The 16,560-nt window shown below is 44.4% G+C and overlaps 1 protein-coding gene across 1 annotated transcript in view; it reads left to right on the forward strand.

Annotated features, from left to right (window-relative positions):
* The window catches only part of ABCC2 (ATP binding cassette subfamily C member 2), a 68,406-nt gene that overhangs the window by 31,510 nt on the left and 20,336 nt on the right, over positions 1 to 16,560 (forward strand). The window contains exons 12-19 of the mRNA XM_049645567.1: positions 257 to 394; positions 916 to 1,062; positions 2,716 to 2,800; positions 3,514 to 3,580; positions 5,630 to 5,756; positions 8,165 to 8,341; positions 9,740 to 9,907; positions 12,312 to 12,492. Coding sequence (XP_049501524.1) covers positions 257 to 394; positions 916 to 1,062; positions 2,716 to 2,800; positions 3,514 to 3,580; positions 5,630 to 5,756; positions 8,165 to 8,341; positions 9,740 to 9,907; positions 12,312 to 12,492 — 1,090 coding nt within the window. The remainder of the gene's footprint in view (positions 1 to 256; positions 395 to 915; positions 1,063 to 2,715; positions 2,801 to 3,513; positions 3,581 to 5,629; positions 5,757 to 8,164; positions 8,342 to 9,739; positions 9,908 to 12,311; positions 12,493 to 16,560) is intronic.

The following is a 16,560-nucleotide window of genomic DNA, read 5'->3' on the forward strand; positions in this document are numbered from 1 at the left end:
CTCTCCTCTCTGCCCCTCCCCCATTCATGTTCTCTGTCTCAGAAATAAAGATTAAAAAAATTAAAATGTTCTGTACATAGTAGGTTTCTGACAAATGCAACCTACCTTTCTATAATCATACTTTATAATCTGGATTTCTACCCCCCGCCCCCACTCCCCTATTTTGGAGAACCTATCCTAAAACCTGGGTAGATGAGATCTGTCTGGTGTCCTTTGGGGGCAACAGTGTGAGCTGTGCTGTTTTCTACCCTATTAGATCCTGAAGTATTTTGCCTGGGAACCTTCATTCAAAAAGCAAGTCCGTGAACTTCGGAAGAAAGAGCTCAAGAACCTGCTGATCTTCGGTCAGATGCAGACTATAATGATATTTCTCTTACAATTAAGTCCAGTCCTGGTGAGTGACAGGAGTCAATGGACTGGGTCAGCTTCCTGAAGAGGAAGGTCTGTTCTCAGCAGACTGCCCAGTGCCTCTAGGCCTAACCCCGAAATCCTGGAAAATCTATCCCCCTCCTCAACTTCCCAAAGTTGCTATTCCTACCTGGTGCCCCCAACTCTAATTTCACCCTTGTGTACAATTTGGTCATCCGGCAGCCCAGAGTAAGTTTCCAGGATAGTCAGCATGAATGTGGTAATCAGGAATGGTTTGCATAGGAGAGCTTCTTGTCTTCTTGAGGAGGCTGTGTGGGTCTAGAGAGGGGAGGAACACCAATATAGGAGCCCGGAGACCCGAACTCTGGTCCCAGTAATACAATTAATTGACTGTGACCTCGGGCAAAATATTTCCTGTGTAACACAAGAAGGTTGAAATAATGATCCCTAAGGCTCCTTCAACTCTGATATACTGTGTTCCTGAAACTTAGCATAAGTGTTTGAACCCTTTTTAGAAATGAATTGCTCATGACCTTGCTTTTCCAGGTGTCTGTGATCACATTTTCAGTTTACGTTCTGGTGAATAGCAATAATGTTTTGGATGCAGAAAAGGCCTTCACCTCCATCACCCTCTTCAATATCCTGCGTTTCCCCCTGGGTATGTTTCCGATGGTAATCACCTCCATGTTACAGGTGGGTAGAAGCCCTCACTGCTAACTGATTATCTCTGGTTAAAAGGCTTACATCCCAAAATGACTGCCCTATCATATCTTACTTCTCGCTTCTGCTGGTGAACTTTCAATTAGATTTGTTTGGTCTCTGGAGACCAAGTTTGATCTTAATAAAATCACAAGCTCTCTGAGCCCTAGTTTATCTGACTCTAAAATGAGGATAATCATACCAATCTTCTCTACCTCACAGGGAGACAGTGCCTGTGAAAGCATTTAGTGAGATTATGATGATTAGCTGATACCTGGACCATTTCTAAGCCCTTTTCCCAGCCCAATTTCCCCCACATTTTACCAAGGCTCTTGGGGTATTTATATAGCATTAGGGAAATGCAGCATACGTGGAAAGAGAAGACCCTCTCTGCATGAAGCCATGTGGTGGTGGAACTGAATACAGCTCTCAAGCTTCAAGCTGTCAGAAAGTGAGTTTGGAGTTCAAGAGGATTCGGATGGGCCAGAGGGAGTGTCTGGTTCCTGAAAAGTGAGCACAGTCACTGAGATGGACCAGGTACCAGACCTCAGGATATTCACAGGGCAGGTGGTAGGCTAGTGAGGTAATCAGAAAGATAGAGTATGGTGATGTGCACTTACACTAAGAGTGGCATGCTTTAGACCGCTCAGGCCATAGGAAGGATGGGTTTCAGACCTCACTACCCTGGAGGGGGTTAAGAAAGACTGACAGATTTGGCTGATAAAGAAACAGTATGCTCTTTCTAGACTCCAATAGCTTAGTACATAAATTGCAAGAGCAAGATCAGCAAAGGTATCTGCTCCCTGCCTTCCCTATCTCGCGGGGTGACTGTGAAACAAAAGGGGCCAGATGATAATGTAACACGGGCAGTGAGGCACTCTGTTTCTGAGGGGTGGATCCATGCAACAGCTGAGTGGTTTTGTAGCCTGCAACTGCACTCAAAGGAAAGGCAAGACAGAAAGTCCACGCTTTCATCAGAACCCAGGTGGTAATGAGAAACGATCTCTCTGACAGGCTTCCTGAAAACAGGCAAGTGAGAAAGGTCCTTGTAAAAGCTCCTAGGATCTCTCCCCAGTTCTCATGTTTCAGGAGACCACAGGGTGTTCTGCCAATGCTTAGGTCAGCTGCAGTTTAAACTTGGCCTGTGTGGAGTTTTCTAAGGTCACTGTGGTGCCATGGCCAATTCCTGTATAAAGGGTCCCAGTAGTGGCTCAGTTAGGACACTGGGCAGGACCAAGGCATAGACTCCATTAAAGAAGAGCACACCAGGGGCCCAGTTACCAAAAGCAGATCGAAATTAGGATTTTGTCTTAGAAGAAGGCAGAAGACAGTTTCTGGAACTGGGTCCAAAGATTGAAGAGATGGCAATTGAGTTGACCCCAGCACCACAAGTTTTCTAAGGGGCTGAAACAGCATCTTAATTTCCCTCTGTGCAGAGAGGGATGTCTTCCAGGGCTGAAATGTGGCTGAGTCTATGGGGGTGTCCAGAGGTTCCAGATGTAGCAAATGGTAAACCACCGACAAGAGGCCTGGCAGGTTGACTCTCTGCTTCCACATCTAGGGCTGATGACAAAGTCAAAATCCTCTCCCTGCTCGTGCTTGTCGTTGGATTTTTTTATTCTTGAGATCCTTTGTGTCCCCCTCTAGGCCAGCATTTCTACAGAACGGCTAGAAAAGTACTTGGGAGGGGATGACTTGGACACATCCGCCATTCGACATGAGTACAATTTTGGTAATGAATTTGGAAGTTGCTTCCCCAACTTATTCACAGTGCTGGCACCAGAACTTTGACATAGGAGGGCTTAGGGGCAGCAAACTGATTGAAAGGGAGAGCTAAGGGATTTACTTTGAACCTACATTTGCATAACAAGCTTACTATTTTTACTTAAGTGACGTTTTCATTTAGAATAGGTTGCTTAGCCAGATGGCTAAACCATAGTCTGAGGATAAGCAGGGAATCCTGCAAAAGATCTAGAAAAGAGAAGTCAAGATGGAGCCAAGCATGGGAACTTGGGGAAAGTAGGCTGGAGTGAAAGAACATTTGCAAGGTCTGAAGATCTAAGGATTGGGGGGCAGACACAGCCAGAGGGACCTGTGGACCTGGAATCCAGGGAGTGACCAAGTTTGTATATAGAGGTAGAATTTTTACCAGGGCATGAGGCAACAGAGGGCATGAGAATGTGCCCAGAGGCAGACATTGCAGAGGTGTCTGCAGGTCAGGAATCTGGCTAACAGGCTTGGGAATTCAACCAGAACCGCTTTTGTTTGCAGGCCACTTTTGGTCTCACCAGGGGAACTTTCCTCTGCCTCCTGTTAATGTAGGAGCCAGCACCTGATAGGTGATCTTGGGATCTGCTGAAGGAGGGACGCAGGAGGGCTGAGAAGGGGCAGACAGACACATGAGGACCTACATCTGACTAAAAGAGAGGGCCTTTTTCTCAACAGACAAAGCTGTGCAGTTTTCAGAGGCCTCCTTTACCTGGGACCGGGATCTGGAAGCTACAATTCGAGAGTGAGTTGCCTCCTGTCCAGCCTGCTGTTCTTTAGGCTTCTCCTTGCCAGTCCTGTTACTGGAAAATTCCAACCACTAGGGCACGTGAAATATGGACAATGTGCACACATTCCGTTAGATTTCAGTGCAGGCTAAAACCCTGGGGAGACCAGCGGACAGCAAAACTCCCGAGCCTCTTTCCCCAGAAGTGCACCTGCCACCAGGCTGTCTTACTGTGGGACTGTGGGCTCCAGCTAAGAACCCAGGAAGACCTTTGTTCTCCAGATTGTGGATGGAGGTAGTGCAGCAAGTGGCCTAGGTCTCTGGGTATGATAAAGGATACACACCAAAGCCTGAAACCAATTTAAGTTCGTTTGTTCATTTAAGAACAGTAATCAAGAATATGGCTTCTTTCCCCAAAGTGGACAACGGGAGCTGCCTCTACAAAGATTAAACTTGAGATCTGGAGTTTTACATCTAACTAACCCATTCCTACCTCCCACCTCCTCTGCCCTAAGCCAACCCTTTCTTGCCACACTGCTGCTTGGCTAGTAGTTCCTCTTCTGCAGTTTTGCTTTCCTTGGTTTCGGTTACCTGCAGTCAACCTCTGTGTGGAAGCAGATGATCCTCCTCCTGACGAATGGTCATGTCAATAGTAGCCTAATGTAGGTCACAGTGCTCCCATCATTCACCTCCCTTCATCTCTCCACGTAGGCATTGTATCATCTTGCATCATCAGAAGGGTGAGTGCAGGACAGTCAATGAGAGTTAAGACCCCCTTCACATATCTTTCATTACAGTTTATTGTTATAATTGTTCTATTTTACTAGTTATTGTTGTTAACCTCTTACTGGGCCTAATTTATAAATTGAACTTTACCGTAGGTATGTCTGGATAGGAGAACACATGGTCTATACAGGGTCAGATAGACAGTATATACCCAACTCCACTGAACGTAGCACACATAATATACCAGGAAGCCTGAGCAGGCCACATCTTTGTTCCCAACCCAGCACACCTTATCTTCTCCCTGTTACACCTGGGTCTTCCCACACTTCTATTCCTACAGCCTTTCATATAGATTCTAGAGCTTGCCCCAGGATGCTATCAGGCCAGAAGCCCCTCCACTGGACCTTCCCAACCTGAAAGCCTCCCTTTGCAGAGAAAAGGCTGGACACAGCTCCCATTTTGTACTGAACTTCTTTTAGACTTACACTAGCAAAGGGCAGTTTCAGAAAGACTGTGAACAAATTCCTGATGTTCTTAATGTACTAGGGACTCAAAAACAGGGTGGGCACAGAGTTTCGAGGAGCCCTGCCCAGTGTGTGTCCCTCTGTAGTTAGACACAGCCAAATCTCCAGGAGAGGGGAAGGTGTTCTGTGCTTCCAGCAAGTGTTCCATTGAATGGCTATTCTCATTAAATAGCCAAGTTTGGGAAACCCTGATCTATTCCAACCCTATTAGTTCATAAATGAGAGTCCAGAGGAAGTGAGTTTCCAAGATCATATAGTTCAGCAGTGGCAAAGATGAGACTTGAACTCAGGTCTCTAAGCTCCCATTAAGTTCTTGTTCAATGGTACCATGTTGGTGCTAAGAGAATTTTTCCAGTTGAAACCTACATTTGGCACAAACAGCTTATAGACAGTTGGATAAGTTAGGGCTCATTCTCTAGCCCTTTTGAGCTTATAAAAAACGTATTAAAGAAGCACTTCAGAGTCTCTATATCCAAGACAAATTTTCCAATCTTGAGGGAAAATCTAATACGAGACTTCTTATGAATGGTCTGAGAAGTGGCCTGAACTACTCTTGAAAAACACCCCTCACCTCCTTTAAATACACTTCTCTTGAGGCGCCTGGGTGACTCAGTCAGTAAAGCATCTGACTCTTGATTTCAGCATAGGTCATGGTCACACAATTCATGGGACTGAGCCCTGCACCGGGCTTGGTCCTGACAGTGCAGAGCCTGCTTGGGATTCTCTCTTACTCTCTTTCTGCCCCTTCCCCATGCTTGCTCACTCACTTTCTCTTAAAATAGACACTTAAAAACCAAATACACTTCTTTCTTTTCAGTGTGAACCTGGACATTATGCCAGGCCAATTGGTGGCTGTGGTGGGCACTGTGGGCTCTGGGAAGTCTTCCTTGATGTCAGCCATGCTGGGAGAAATGGAAAATGTCCACGGGCACATCACCATCAAGGTGAGAGGGGATGCTAAGGAAAAGAGTTCTGACCTTGAGATGTGGGCCACTGAGCACTGTTTTCTCATTTTGGAGAATGCACTGAGGACTAGAATCTGATGACCACTGTTGTTGTTTTGCTGTAGATGCGGTCTTGGAGACGTTAGATAGACTTGTAAAGTGTAGATTCTTTGCCCCACCCCACACATATAATCAGACTCTGGGGATAGATTCTAAAAATCTGCATGTTTAATGAGGTGCTATGCATACTAAAGTTTGAAAACTGTTTAACAGAGATCTCTTCCTTCAAAGTATAGGCAATTCTGCTACATCTAGGTTTCTAAAAGCATCATTAAAAACTTATATACCTGCGGCAACTGGGTGGCTCAGTTGGTTAAGTGTCCAATGCTTGATTTCAGCTCAGGTCATGATTTCAGTTTGTGGGCTCGAAGCCTGAGTTGGGTTCTCTGTGACAGTGTGGAGCCTGCTTAGGGTTCTCTCTCCCCCTCTCTCTGCCCCTTCCCACGTGTATGTGCTTGTGTGCTCGCTCTCTCTCTCTCTCTCTCTCTCTCTCAAAAATAATAATTAAAAAAACTGACATAACTTTGTAACTAGCGTACCAACAAAACCAATAACAATTAAAACAGCAGCACTGTAAAATCTCCACTGGCAATTACACTGAGCATCACATGTAGCTTTAGACTCCCGATTTCCTCTTCCTCCTCTGAGAGTTTGGTCTTTGACTTCACTTGCTCAAAAATTTGATACGGGGTGTAGACATCATTGTCAATTATATATTTTTTAACCCAGAAGAAATCTTTTCATAGCATCTCCATGAGCACTCTCAGCTTCCCCAGAGAGTTCAATTTAGAGGAACTTATAAGTACTTGGAATCACTTAACCAGCCACTGCTTACACCAAAAAAACCCCCGCGTGTCTGTAGATTTTTTAGGTTTTTTCCTTAAGATCTTCATATATTGCTAACCATTTCTTTTTAATTATGGGAAAGCTTGCCCCTGACTGCTTGACACTGAGATGCTCAGAAAATTAAAAACTGCTTCTTCCACGTTATACTGACCTTATTCCCTGATTTACCAATCCCTCATGAGCCAATTTACATTAAATAATATGAGATATAACCGAGCAGATGCTACTGATTTAACTGTTTCCTAACTTCTTCTTTTTGTTCACTTGGAACATTTCTTTAGTCCTTTAGAGGTCAATTTTGAATTTAAAAAATTTTTTTAAATGTTTATTTTTGTGAGAGAGAGAGAGAGAAACAGAGCACTAGTGGGGGAGGGGCAGAGAGAAAGGAAGACACAGAATCCAAAGCAGGCTCCAGGCTCTGAGCTGTCAGCACAGAGCCAACACAGGGCTCAAACTCACCAACTGCAAGATTGTGACCTGAGCCGAAGTTGGACACTTAACCGATTGAGCCACCCAGGTGCCCCTAGAAGTCAATTTTGAATTGGCGTGTCACTTTGCCCCCATAGATATCATGGAAACTGGGATACACAGGCTAAAAGAAGATTATTTTAAAATTACCTCTAAACATAATTCTCTTTTATAAAAGTGTGTGTGTGTGCGCGTGCGCACACGCACACACACACACATATATTTCTCCTTTAAACTGACACAAAACTGAGTGTCTTCTAAATTATTTTGTAAAAATGGCATTTTCGTTTCAAATGACTAACACTCAAAGAAGTTCACATTGGAAATTTGTGGTGATGATTTAACATTAATATTTAAATTGGTTCTAGCCTCAAATCAAGTTTTGACTTCTGTTTAACTTTTTAAATAATAAAAGCTTTAACTTATCATACTTCCTTTTTTGTTATCATAAATTACTATTTATTTTTTTAATATAATTTTTTCAAAAAAATTTTGAGTATAGTTGGCACACGATGTTATGTTAGTTTCAGGTGTATGAGAAAGCTTTTTCTTGCCAACTCATCACTGAGTTCATTCTTAAACACAGGGCTTTGTCAGGCTTCCTCTCTGGACATGATCTGCTTCATGCATCAGCCTGGCACCCTCATTCAAATCTCTTGGTTCTTCCTAAAATCTCTATACCATCACCCCTGTGTTAGCCCTCTGGTGGTCTTAGGGTTTGAGTCAATCCCAGTGAGTTTCCTGTTCTAGAAGCAGCATGTGTTTCTTCCTCTAATTTTCAGGATCATGGCTAGAAAGTGATAGTGAAATAGAGAGTAGGGAGAAGTATTTAAATGGTGAACAGGATATTGAATGTTTCTCCCTGGCTGGTGCAATAAATACAAGCACATTTATACATATCAGATGCTCAGTCAGCCTGACATTCATTTTTTAAAATCTAAGTTCTGTTTTTCCTTCCCCATGCTGCCACTCCCTCCTTCAGCCCTGCATTTCTGGAGGTATAACTGTCCCGTGGTCTGGTCCTTCCCATCTAGGGCACTATAGCCTATGTCCCACAGCAATCCTGGATCCAGAATGGCACCTTAAAGGACAACATCCTTTTTGGATCCGAGTTGGATGAAAAGAAATACCAGCAGGTTCTGGAGGCCTGTGCCCTCCTCCCAGACTTGGAAGTGCTGCCTGGAGGAGACCTGGCCGAGATTGGAGAGAAGGTATTTGGGACACCAAGGGACCTTGAAGGGTGAAGAAATAGTAGTGGGCGGGGGGGTGGTGGGGGGTGGCAGGGAGCAAGGATGGTGAAGAAGTACATGGGAGTAAAAGAGCTGACCAATTTTGGTAGTCAGCTTGGAACAAATACCAGAAAACACGAGGGACACCTGGCCGGCTCAGTTGTATAAGCATCCAACTTCAGCTCAGGTCATGATCTCCTGGTTCATGAGATCAAGCCCTGCGTCAGGTTCTGTGCTGACGGCTCAGATCCTGATGCCCGTTTGGGATTCTGTGTCTCCTCTCTCTCTCTGCCCCTCCCCCACTCACACTTTGTATCTCTCTCTCAAAAATAAATAAAAACATTAAAAAATTAATTTAATTTTTTTTTTAATTTTTTTAACGTTTATTCATTTTTTTGAGAGAGAGAGACACACACACAGCATGAGTGGAGAAGGGGCAGAGAGAGGGAGACACAGAATCCGAAGCAAGCACCAGGCTCTGAATTGACAGCACAGAGCCCGATGCGGGGCTTGAACCCACAAACCATGAGATCATGACCTGAGCCGAAGTCGGACACTTAACTGACTGAGCCACCCAGGCGCCCCACCAAAAAAATTTTTTTTAAAGAAAGCTGATGAGGCTAGGACCAGAGAGGGTAACTAACCAGAGCCTGGCCCAAGGATGACCTCGCAGGTAGAGGAGCAGACGCAGGACCAGAGCTTAGGTGTCCTGACTCGGCTTCTGGATGCTAGTGAGGCCTGGAGAAAGGTTCTACTACTCTGCTTCAAATACTTAGAAATTTAGTGTGACTTTCTCAGGTTATTAAATGCCTTTTAAAAAAAATACATTGTTAACGACCGTATTGTATCCATTATATGGTTAGAGTGTAATTGATTTAGAAATTCCCCATGCCTACATATTTAGGATGTTTTCAACCTTCTTTCCTATTGCTAACAATGAATAGAGTAGTCTTTGAGGGACAAGAATCTTCAGCTACTAGGAGATTAATGAAGATACAGCTCTAGAATGATTTTGTTCACTATTTCAAATACACTTATTAAGTAATTACTATGTACCACACAGCATTTTAAGCGCTGGAGTTACAACCATGAATAAAACAGGGACAATCTGCCCTGGTGCAGCTCCACATTCCCATGGGGCAGGAAACAAAAATAATAAGTAAATCCTCTCATAGAAAATGGTAATTTTGGCATACGTTTCATCATTGGGCCTGAAGTAATTTATTTGAATCAAAGTTATTGATTTGTATAGAGGAACTTAGAAGGTTTTAAATCCCTTGATACCTTATTGAAGTAAATCTCTTCCTTTCCCCTCCATAATAGTCTCTGTGAAGGTGGAACTATGGAGTAGTGCTTAATAGAAATTATTTTCTTCTTCAGGGTATAAATCTCAGTGGGGGTCAGAAGCAGCGGATTAGCCTGGCCAGAGCTACCTATCAAAATTCAGACATCTACGTTCTGGATGACCCCCTGTCAGCCGTGGATGCTCATGTGGGAAAACATATTTTCAATAAGGTCTTGGGTCCCAATGGCCTATTGAAAGGCAAGGTGAGAAATTACTTAACGCAATGAAGACATTGGGGTAGGGATTGGGGACACATCTCCTAGGACTGCTGCTGTCCTGAAGCATGTATTTACCTCCCCTACCCACCAACATACCACCAAGGCTGCTGAGGAGATACAGTGTCAGACTGGTCTCTCAGGAGATGACCCATGACAGCTCCCATCTTGAGGTCATAGCTTATGCTAGAACTGGCTAATTTGAACCTTATTCTGTGGCTCCGATGACATTGATCCTCCTAGGATGATTGGTTGTGATGGAAAGCACTCTGAGATCTGTGGTATAACAAGATTATAGTTGGTCTTTGCCCCCAGTTCCTGACACAGAGCTCCAAACACTTGGAATTTCCTGAGTAATACTAGGAGTGTTTTTTGTTCATAAGCCTAGAAAGAGACTTAGGGTGCAGCCCTTAGATAGCCTCAGGACTGGGCTGTTCAAGAGAAAGCCCAAGTGGGACACCTGGGTGGCTCAATCAGTTAAGCGTCTGACTTTGGCTCAGGTTATAATCTCATAGCCCATGAGTTCGAGCCCTGCATCAGTCTCTCTGCTGTCAGTGCAGAGCCTACTTCAGATCCTCTGTGCTCCTCTCTCTTTCTGCTCCTCCCCACCATGCTCGCTGGTGAGTGCTCTCTCTCTCTCTCCCATAAACAAACAAACAAACAAACAAACTTTAAAAAAGAGAGTGAGAAAGCCCAAGTGATGGGTGGGTTGGAACTTTCAGGCCTCTGGGGAGGGAAGCAAGGGCTGAAGATTGGATTATAAAAATTTGTGAGCAGTGGGATCCAGAGGGCTTCTGGGTTGGTGAACACATTAAGGTGCTGAGAGGGAGGCTGTGGGCATGGAAGCTCCACAGGTGAGTCCCACACCCCCACAGCCTGCCCTCTGCATTTCTTCTGTTGACTGTTCTTGAGTTGTATTCTTTATGAGAAACCAACAAACAAGTAAAGTGTGTTCTGGAGATCGATGAGCCATTCTAATAAATTACTGATCATGAGAAAGGGGCTTTATGGCTAGTTGGTTGGAAGTAAGGGTGGCCCAAGTCATGCAAATTGCCTCTGAAGTTGGTCAGTCTCATAGGACCAAGCCCTTCAGCTGTGGGGTTTGTGCTAATTCTAGGTAGTCAGTGTCAGAATTGAATTGCTGAACACCTAGCTGGTGTCGGAGAATTGGTTGGAGTCAGAAAACATCCCAGAGGACCCAATAACTCACCTTGCTGGTGGGACATAGGTCATCCCACAGGTTTTAGAGCTCTGCTCTGAAAAGGCACTTTCCTGGAACCCTTGCAGGATGTGGGAATGTGGGGATAAAATAGAACTAACATTTTTTTGTGTATTCATGATGCCCCAGGCCTGTGCTAAGCACTTTGATTGTGATGCCTTATTCGACTTTCACAATGCCCCCATGAGAGAGTACAGATAAAGTGGCCAGAGCAAGTCACTAGAGCTAGTGGTAGGTGAAGGCTAGACTTTCCTTACCATGGGCAAGTTAGCCCATTTGCCCTGACACAGTGGGCTGAATGGGGGAGGGGCTGGCAGAGCCCTTTGTGGGTTTGAATGTGTCCCTCACCAACAGCAAGTGTACAATGAGGGCTGACAGTAACATCTCCCTCAGTATTGGGCAGTAAAACTCCATCTGTGTGTGGCCTGTTCCCTTCAAGACTTCTTGATTGCTGCTAGTCAGGGTAGGTGGGCTGCCGTCCCACTGAGGCCCTTTGCTTCTCTTGGATCAGTAAGTCAACAGGAACTCACTCTCCCTTCTATTTCTGGTTCTGTCTCCTGTCCGAATGGCCTTTGGCTCCATTCATTCATGAACTATATACCACCCTGTGCCTGGTTTGTTGCAAAGACTGGGCGTGCACAGATGAAAAGGTCTGTCCTTGCTCTCAAGTTCAGTTGGTTAGCTGGTTAGTAGAAGGGGAAATTAGCTAGTTATTTCCTTAGTTTAGGATGCATCTGTTATATTGATAGGCTTGGATCTCAAGTGACATTCCTAAGCTCTCAGGAAGCTGGAAGAATGTGTGTAGGGCAAACCTTGCTGTCACTACAGGCAAATAACACTATATCCACAAGGACCAGAGTCTCCCCTTACACATAGGGTCTGGTGTTAGGATGAGGCACTGGGAAGGAAAGAAAAAAGTAAAAGAGGTCAAGTGTTCAGGGCTACGTTTTGAAACAGAGCCCTAAAATGAATTTAAATGACTGTTTTTTCCTTCCCTCCCACCCCCAGAGCAAGCCAAAGAAGGCAGACATTCTGGGTAGTTGGAAGTTAGCTACTCATAGTTGGCAGGAAGAAGTTACTTCCTTTCCTTTTTAAGAGCAAGCCAAGGATGGTGGTGGACAGAGGGGCTCACAGAAGGAAGGTGGTGGCACCACTTACTGTTGTTTTTTTCAGACTCGACTCTTGATTACACATAGCATTCGCTTTCTTCCCCAAGTGGATGAGATTGTGGTTCTGGGGAATGGCACCATCCTGGAGAAGGGATCCTACAGCACTCTGCTGGCCAAGAAAGGATTGTTTGCTAAGATTCTGAAGACATCCACAAAACAGATGGGTCTTGAAGGAGAGACCACAGGTATGTAAGGAGGACTGGAACAGGATAAAGCTTGGGTATGGGAAGGGTAGAAGTGATAAACTGATACTGACTGCCTGAACTATGCAGTATCCAGTGAGTTCAATTTGGAAGTGAATTATCCAGAGATCCAAAATCTATTCTTTCTGTATTTTATGTCTCTGTAAAGAAACACAGACACAGAAATTCTGTGCCTGAGCCAAACTAGGGGCTCATCCTGCTCAGCTCGTCTCCACCATGCAATCGAAGAACACTCTTTAGAAGGGTATGACTGAAGATTTGGGGTGATTAGTCCCTGTGGAAGAAAGACTAGTAGCATCAGGCACCCCCTTTTAAGGATGCTGTACTTCTGTTGACTCAAATCACACATCCCACCCCACCTACCCTAAATCTGCTAAAACCACTTCCTGGACAGCTTCATAGACTGGTACTAATAGTGTACTGAAACATTGTTGATAAGGCCTAACAAAGGGCATCTTGACTAATATACCAAAAACCACTGGGTGTTTTGAACCAGGAAGAATCGTGGCAGTTGCATAGTCTCACAGTACACCACAGGAATAGCCCCTAATACCACCACCATTGGGGTCATCGATTAGCTCTAGTCAGCAATGGAGCCCTGATCCCTGGGGACCCTCCCAAGAATCTGCCAGTAGTAGTCCTGCACGTAGTTCTGGATATCTGCTTTGGGTAGCAGTCACCAGCAGTAGGTCAAGCCTTAGAAAGCAAGATCTGAAGGGTGCATTCCATAAGTCAGTCAGAAAAGGAGGTAGTTACAGAGCCTGCAAGTGAGAACTCATTCAGGCCTTGAGGTCAGGACACATGATGGTTCAAACCCACCCCAGGGAGCACGAGAGATGGAAAGAAAAGCCTGAACCATAAAGTCTGTGAGTATTAAGTCTTTAGACATGGTTTTCTTTTGTTCTTTGAACATATTTATAATGGTTGATTTAAAGTCTTTCTCTGGTAAGCCCAATGCCTGTGCTTCCCTAGGTACAGTTTCTGTTGACTGCTTTTTTTCCTGTGTATGGTCCCATGCTTTCTTCCTTTGCGTGTCTCACAATTTTTTGTTGAAAACTGCTCAGGGCAGGATAGGGTAGGAGTGATAAACTGTCAAGTGTTGGAGGGATAGGACAGGAGCAAAGAACAGGATGATATGGGTGACAGGGTTGGGAGCTATCCCAGGAGACTGGGGCAGGGGCACTGGGAACCAGCAGAAAGGAAGAAGTCGGAACTTTTCATTAGCCTTTACGTGCTCCAGGCACTGGCCTGGAGAAAGCAAAAATCACCTGCCTGGGCAGTGAAGGCCCCAAGCCAAAGGGCAGTGTCAGATGCTTTTTTCCCTTAATTTATTGCTCAACTACATCAACATGAGGTGCCTGGGTAGTTTTCTTGTGCTAAGTCCAGACTTTTTTTTTGCCGCAATCTGAGTTTCATGGATTCTGCCATGATCTGAGTTTCCAGATGGCCCCTTTGAAGAATCCTATCCTCTATGTAAAGGTCAGTTTGTAAAACAGCTCATCAAGCCTTTGTCAATCAAGGTAAACATTGAGTAATTATTTCTGAGCAATGCCTGGCATGCTGTTGTTGGCAAGGGGTAGACCATGACATGGTAGAATGAAGGGAAAGGCAGGAGGGCAAGGGTGACCTGTGTCAATATTGGCTTGGTTTATTATTTTCTTTCTTTCTTTTTTAAGTATTTTATTTATTTTTGAGAGAGACAGAGTGTGAGCAGGGGAGGGGCAGAGAGGGGGGGAGACACAGAATCCGAAGCAGGCTCCAGGTTCTGAGCTGTCAGCACAGAGTCTGACATGGGGCTCAAACCCATGAACGGTGAGATCATGACCTGAGCCGAAGTCAGTTGCTTCACCAACTAAGCCACCCAGGTGCAACCCCCCCTTTTTAAAAATTGTATACTCTTTTCTTAATTAGCTGCCATAACAAAACACTACAAACTGGCTCAAACAACAGACATTTATTGTCTCATGGTTCTGGACGCTAGAAGTCCAAAATCAATCCATAGGATTGGTTCCTTCCGAAGGCGACAGGGGAAGAACATGTTCCAGGACTCTCTCCTAGCTTCTGGGGGTTTGTTGACAATCTTTGGCATTTTTGGTTTGAAGACCCATCACATCAATCTCTGCCTTCATCCTCACATGCTATTCTCCCTTGTGTGCATCAATTCCAAGTTTCCCCTTTTTATAAAAACATCAGACCTAATGCATTAGGGGCTTATCCCACTCCAGTCTGACCTCATCTTAACTAATTACATCTACAATGATCCTATTACCAAATAAAGTCACATTCTGAGGTAGTGGAGGTTAGGATTTCAACGTATGGATTTGGTGGGGGACACAAGTCACTCTATCATGTCTGTTCTCTGTCATCCCCAAATTCACATCTTTTTTGTGTCCAAAATACATTCACACCATCCCAGCATCCCCAATGTGTTAATCATTCCAGTATCTCCTCTAAGTCCAAAATCTCCTCCAAATGTCAATTTGAAGTCCCAAATTTTATCCTCTCCTCACTCAAATCAGTTGTGGGTGAGACCCAGAGTCTTGGGGCAAAACTCCTCTCCATCTGACAAGCTATAAAACCAGACAGGTTATCTGCTTCAATGGCAAGACCAGCATTAGGATAGACATTCCCATTCCAAAAAGGAAAGATGGTCATGAATCCCAAGCAAATCCCAAATCTAGCAGGGTCAATTCCACCAGATTTTAAGGTTTGATGATAGTCTTCTTTGGTCTGATGCTATCTGTTCTTTAGGCTCAACCTGGGCTGGTGGTTCCATCCTCTGGAACTGAGGGGTAGTCAACCCCAGGGTCATTTTTCCCTTTTCTTGAAGGGTAACACATGTTCACGGCTGGATAGTTCTATTGGTACGTTTTCTGCCTGTAGAATCCTAGAAGTCTGACCATATTCCTTCATTTAGTCCTGCCTCTGTCCCCTACAGTCCAAGGTGGCAGTTTTTGTGGTAAAATGGTTGATTGGATTAAGTCACACACTTAATCTCTTTAGTAAATCTGCTGTTGAGTCTTTCTAATGGATTTTTCATTTTAGTTACTGTACTTTTCTAGAATTTCTATTTTTTTCTTAATTTGATCTTTTTTGATCTCTATTTGATAGGAACTCATTTTCATACTTTAGATCTTTAGACATGGTTTTCTTTTGTTCTTTGAACATATTTATAATAGTTGATTTAAAGTTTTTCTCTGGTAAGCCCAATGCCTGTGCTTCCCTAGGTACAGTTTCTGTTGACTGCTTTTTTTCCTGTGTATGGTCTCATGCTTTCTTCCTTTGCGTGTCTCACAATTTTTTGTTGAAAACTGGTCACTTTAAATAATACAACTCTGGAAATAAGATTTTTCCTCTGCCAGGGTTTGTTGTTCCTCCTGTTGAATTTCCTTAACTAATTCTTACTAAATCTGCATTCTTTGTCGTGTGTGGCCAATGAAGTCTCTGCTTGGGTGGTCAGCTAATGATTAGAGATTTCTTTAAGGGCCTGGAACCAATAAATCACTCAGCCTTTTCTGAGAGGCTTTGTGTGTGTGTGTGTGTGTGTGTGTGTGTGTGTGTGTGTGTGTGAGAGAGTGGTGGTGGGGGGGGGGGAGGGCGTGTCCTTAACACTCCAGTAGGCAATTTACAATTCTGCTTCACCTTTTGTTTCTTGCTTGCCCAGAGTAGCCAGAGGTGAGAGTAGGGCCTTCTCCAGTCTCTCTGGAGCATGTGTGCAGCCCTGCCCATGTGTATGGGATTCTAGATTGCCAGGGGTATATTAAAGATATCAAAGCTCCCTAAGGATATCTTGTTCCCCAGCTTTTCCTTTTAAGTTTTTGTTTAGCTACTTATTTGCCCCAACTGTTATCACCATCTCAGGCAGCTGTGATGTTACACAATTGTTGCCGATTGCTGACTCCAAGTCAGGTCCAACAAAGACAAGCCCTGTGCATGGGGTTTTCTAGGGAACTGCCAGACAGGTCAAATAATGATGGTTCTCTAGGGGTTGAAATCGGTAACCAAAGGGTTAGTGGGACTTAGTAAGCACAACTACAACTCTTTACCCAG

The sequence above is a fragment of the Panthera uncia genome, chromosome D2 (genome assembly GCF_023721935.1).
Source record: "Panthera uncia isolate 11264 chromosome D2, Puncia_PCG_1.0, whole genome shotgun sequence".
Taxonomy (NCBI): domain Eukaryota; kingdom Metazoa; phylum Chordata; class Mammalia; order Carnivora; family Felidae; genus Panthera; species Panthera uncia.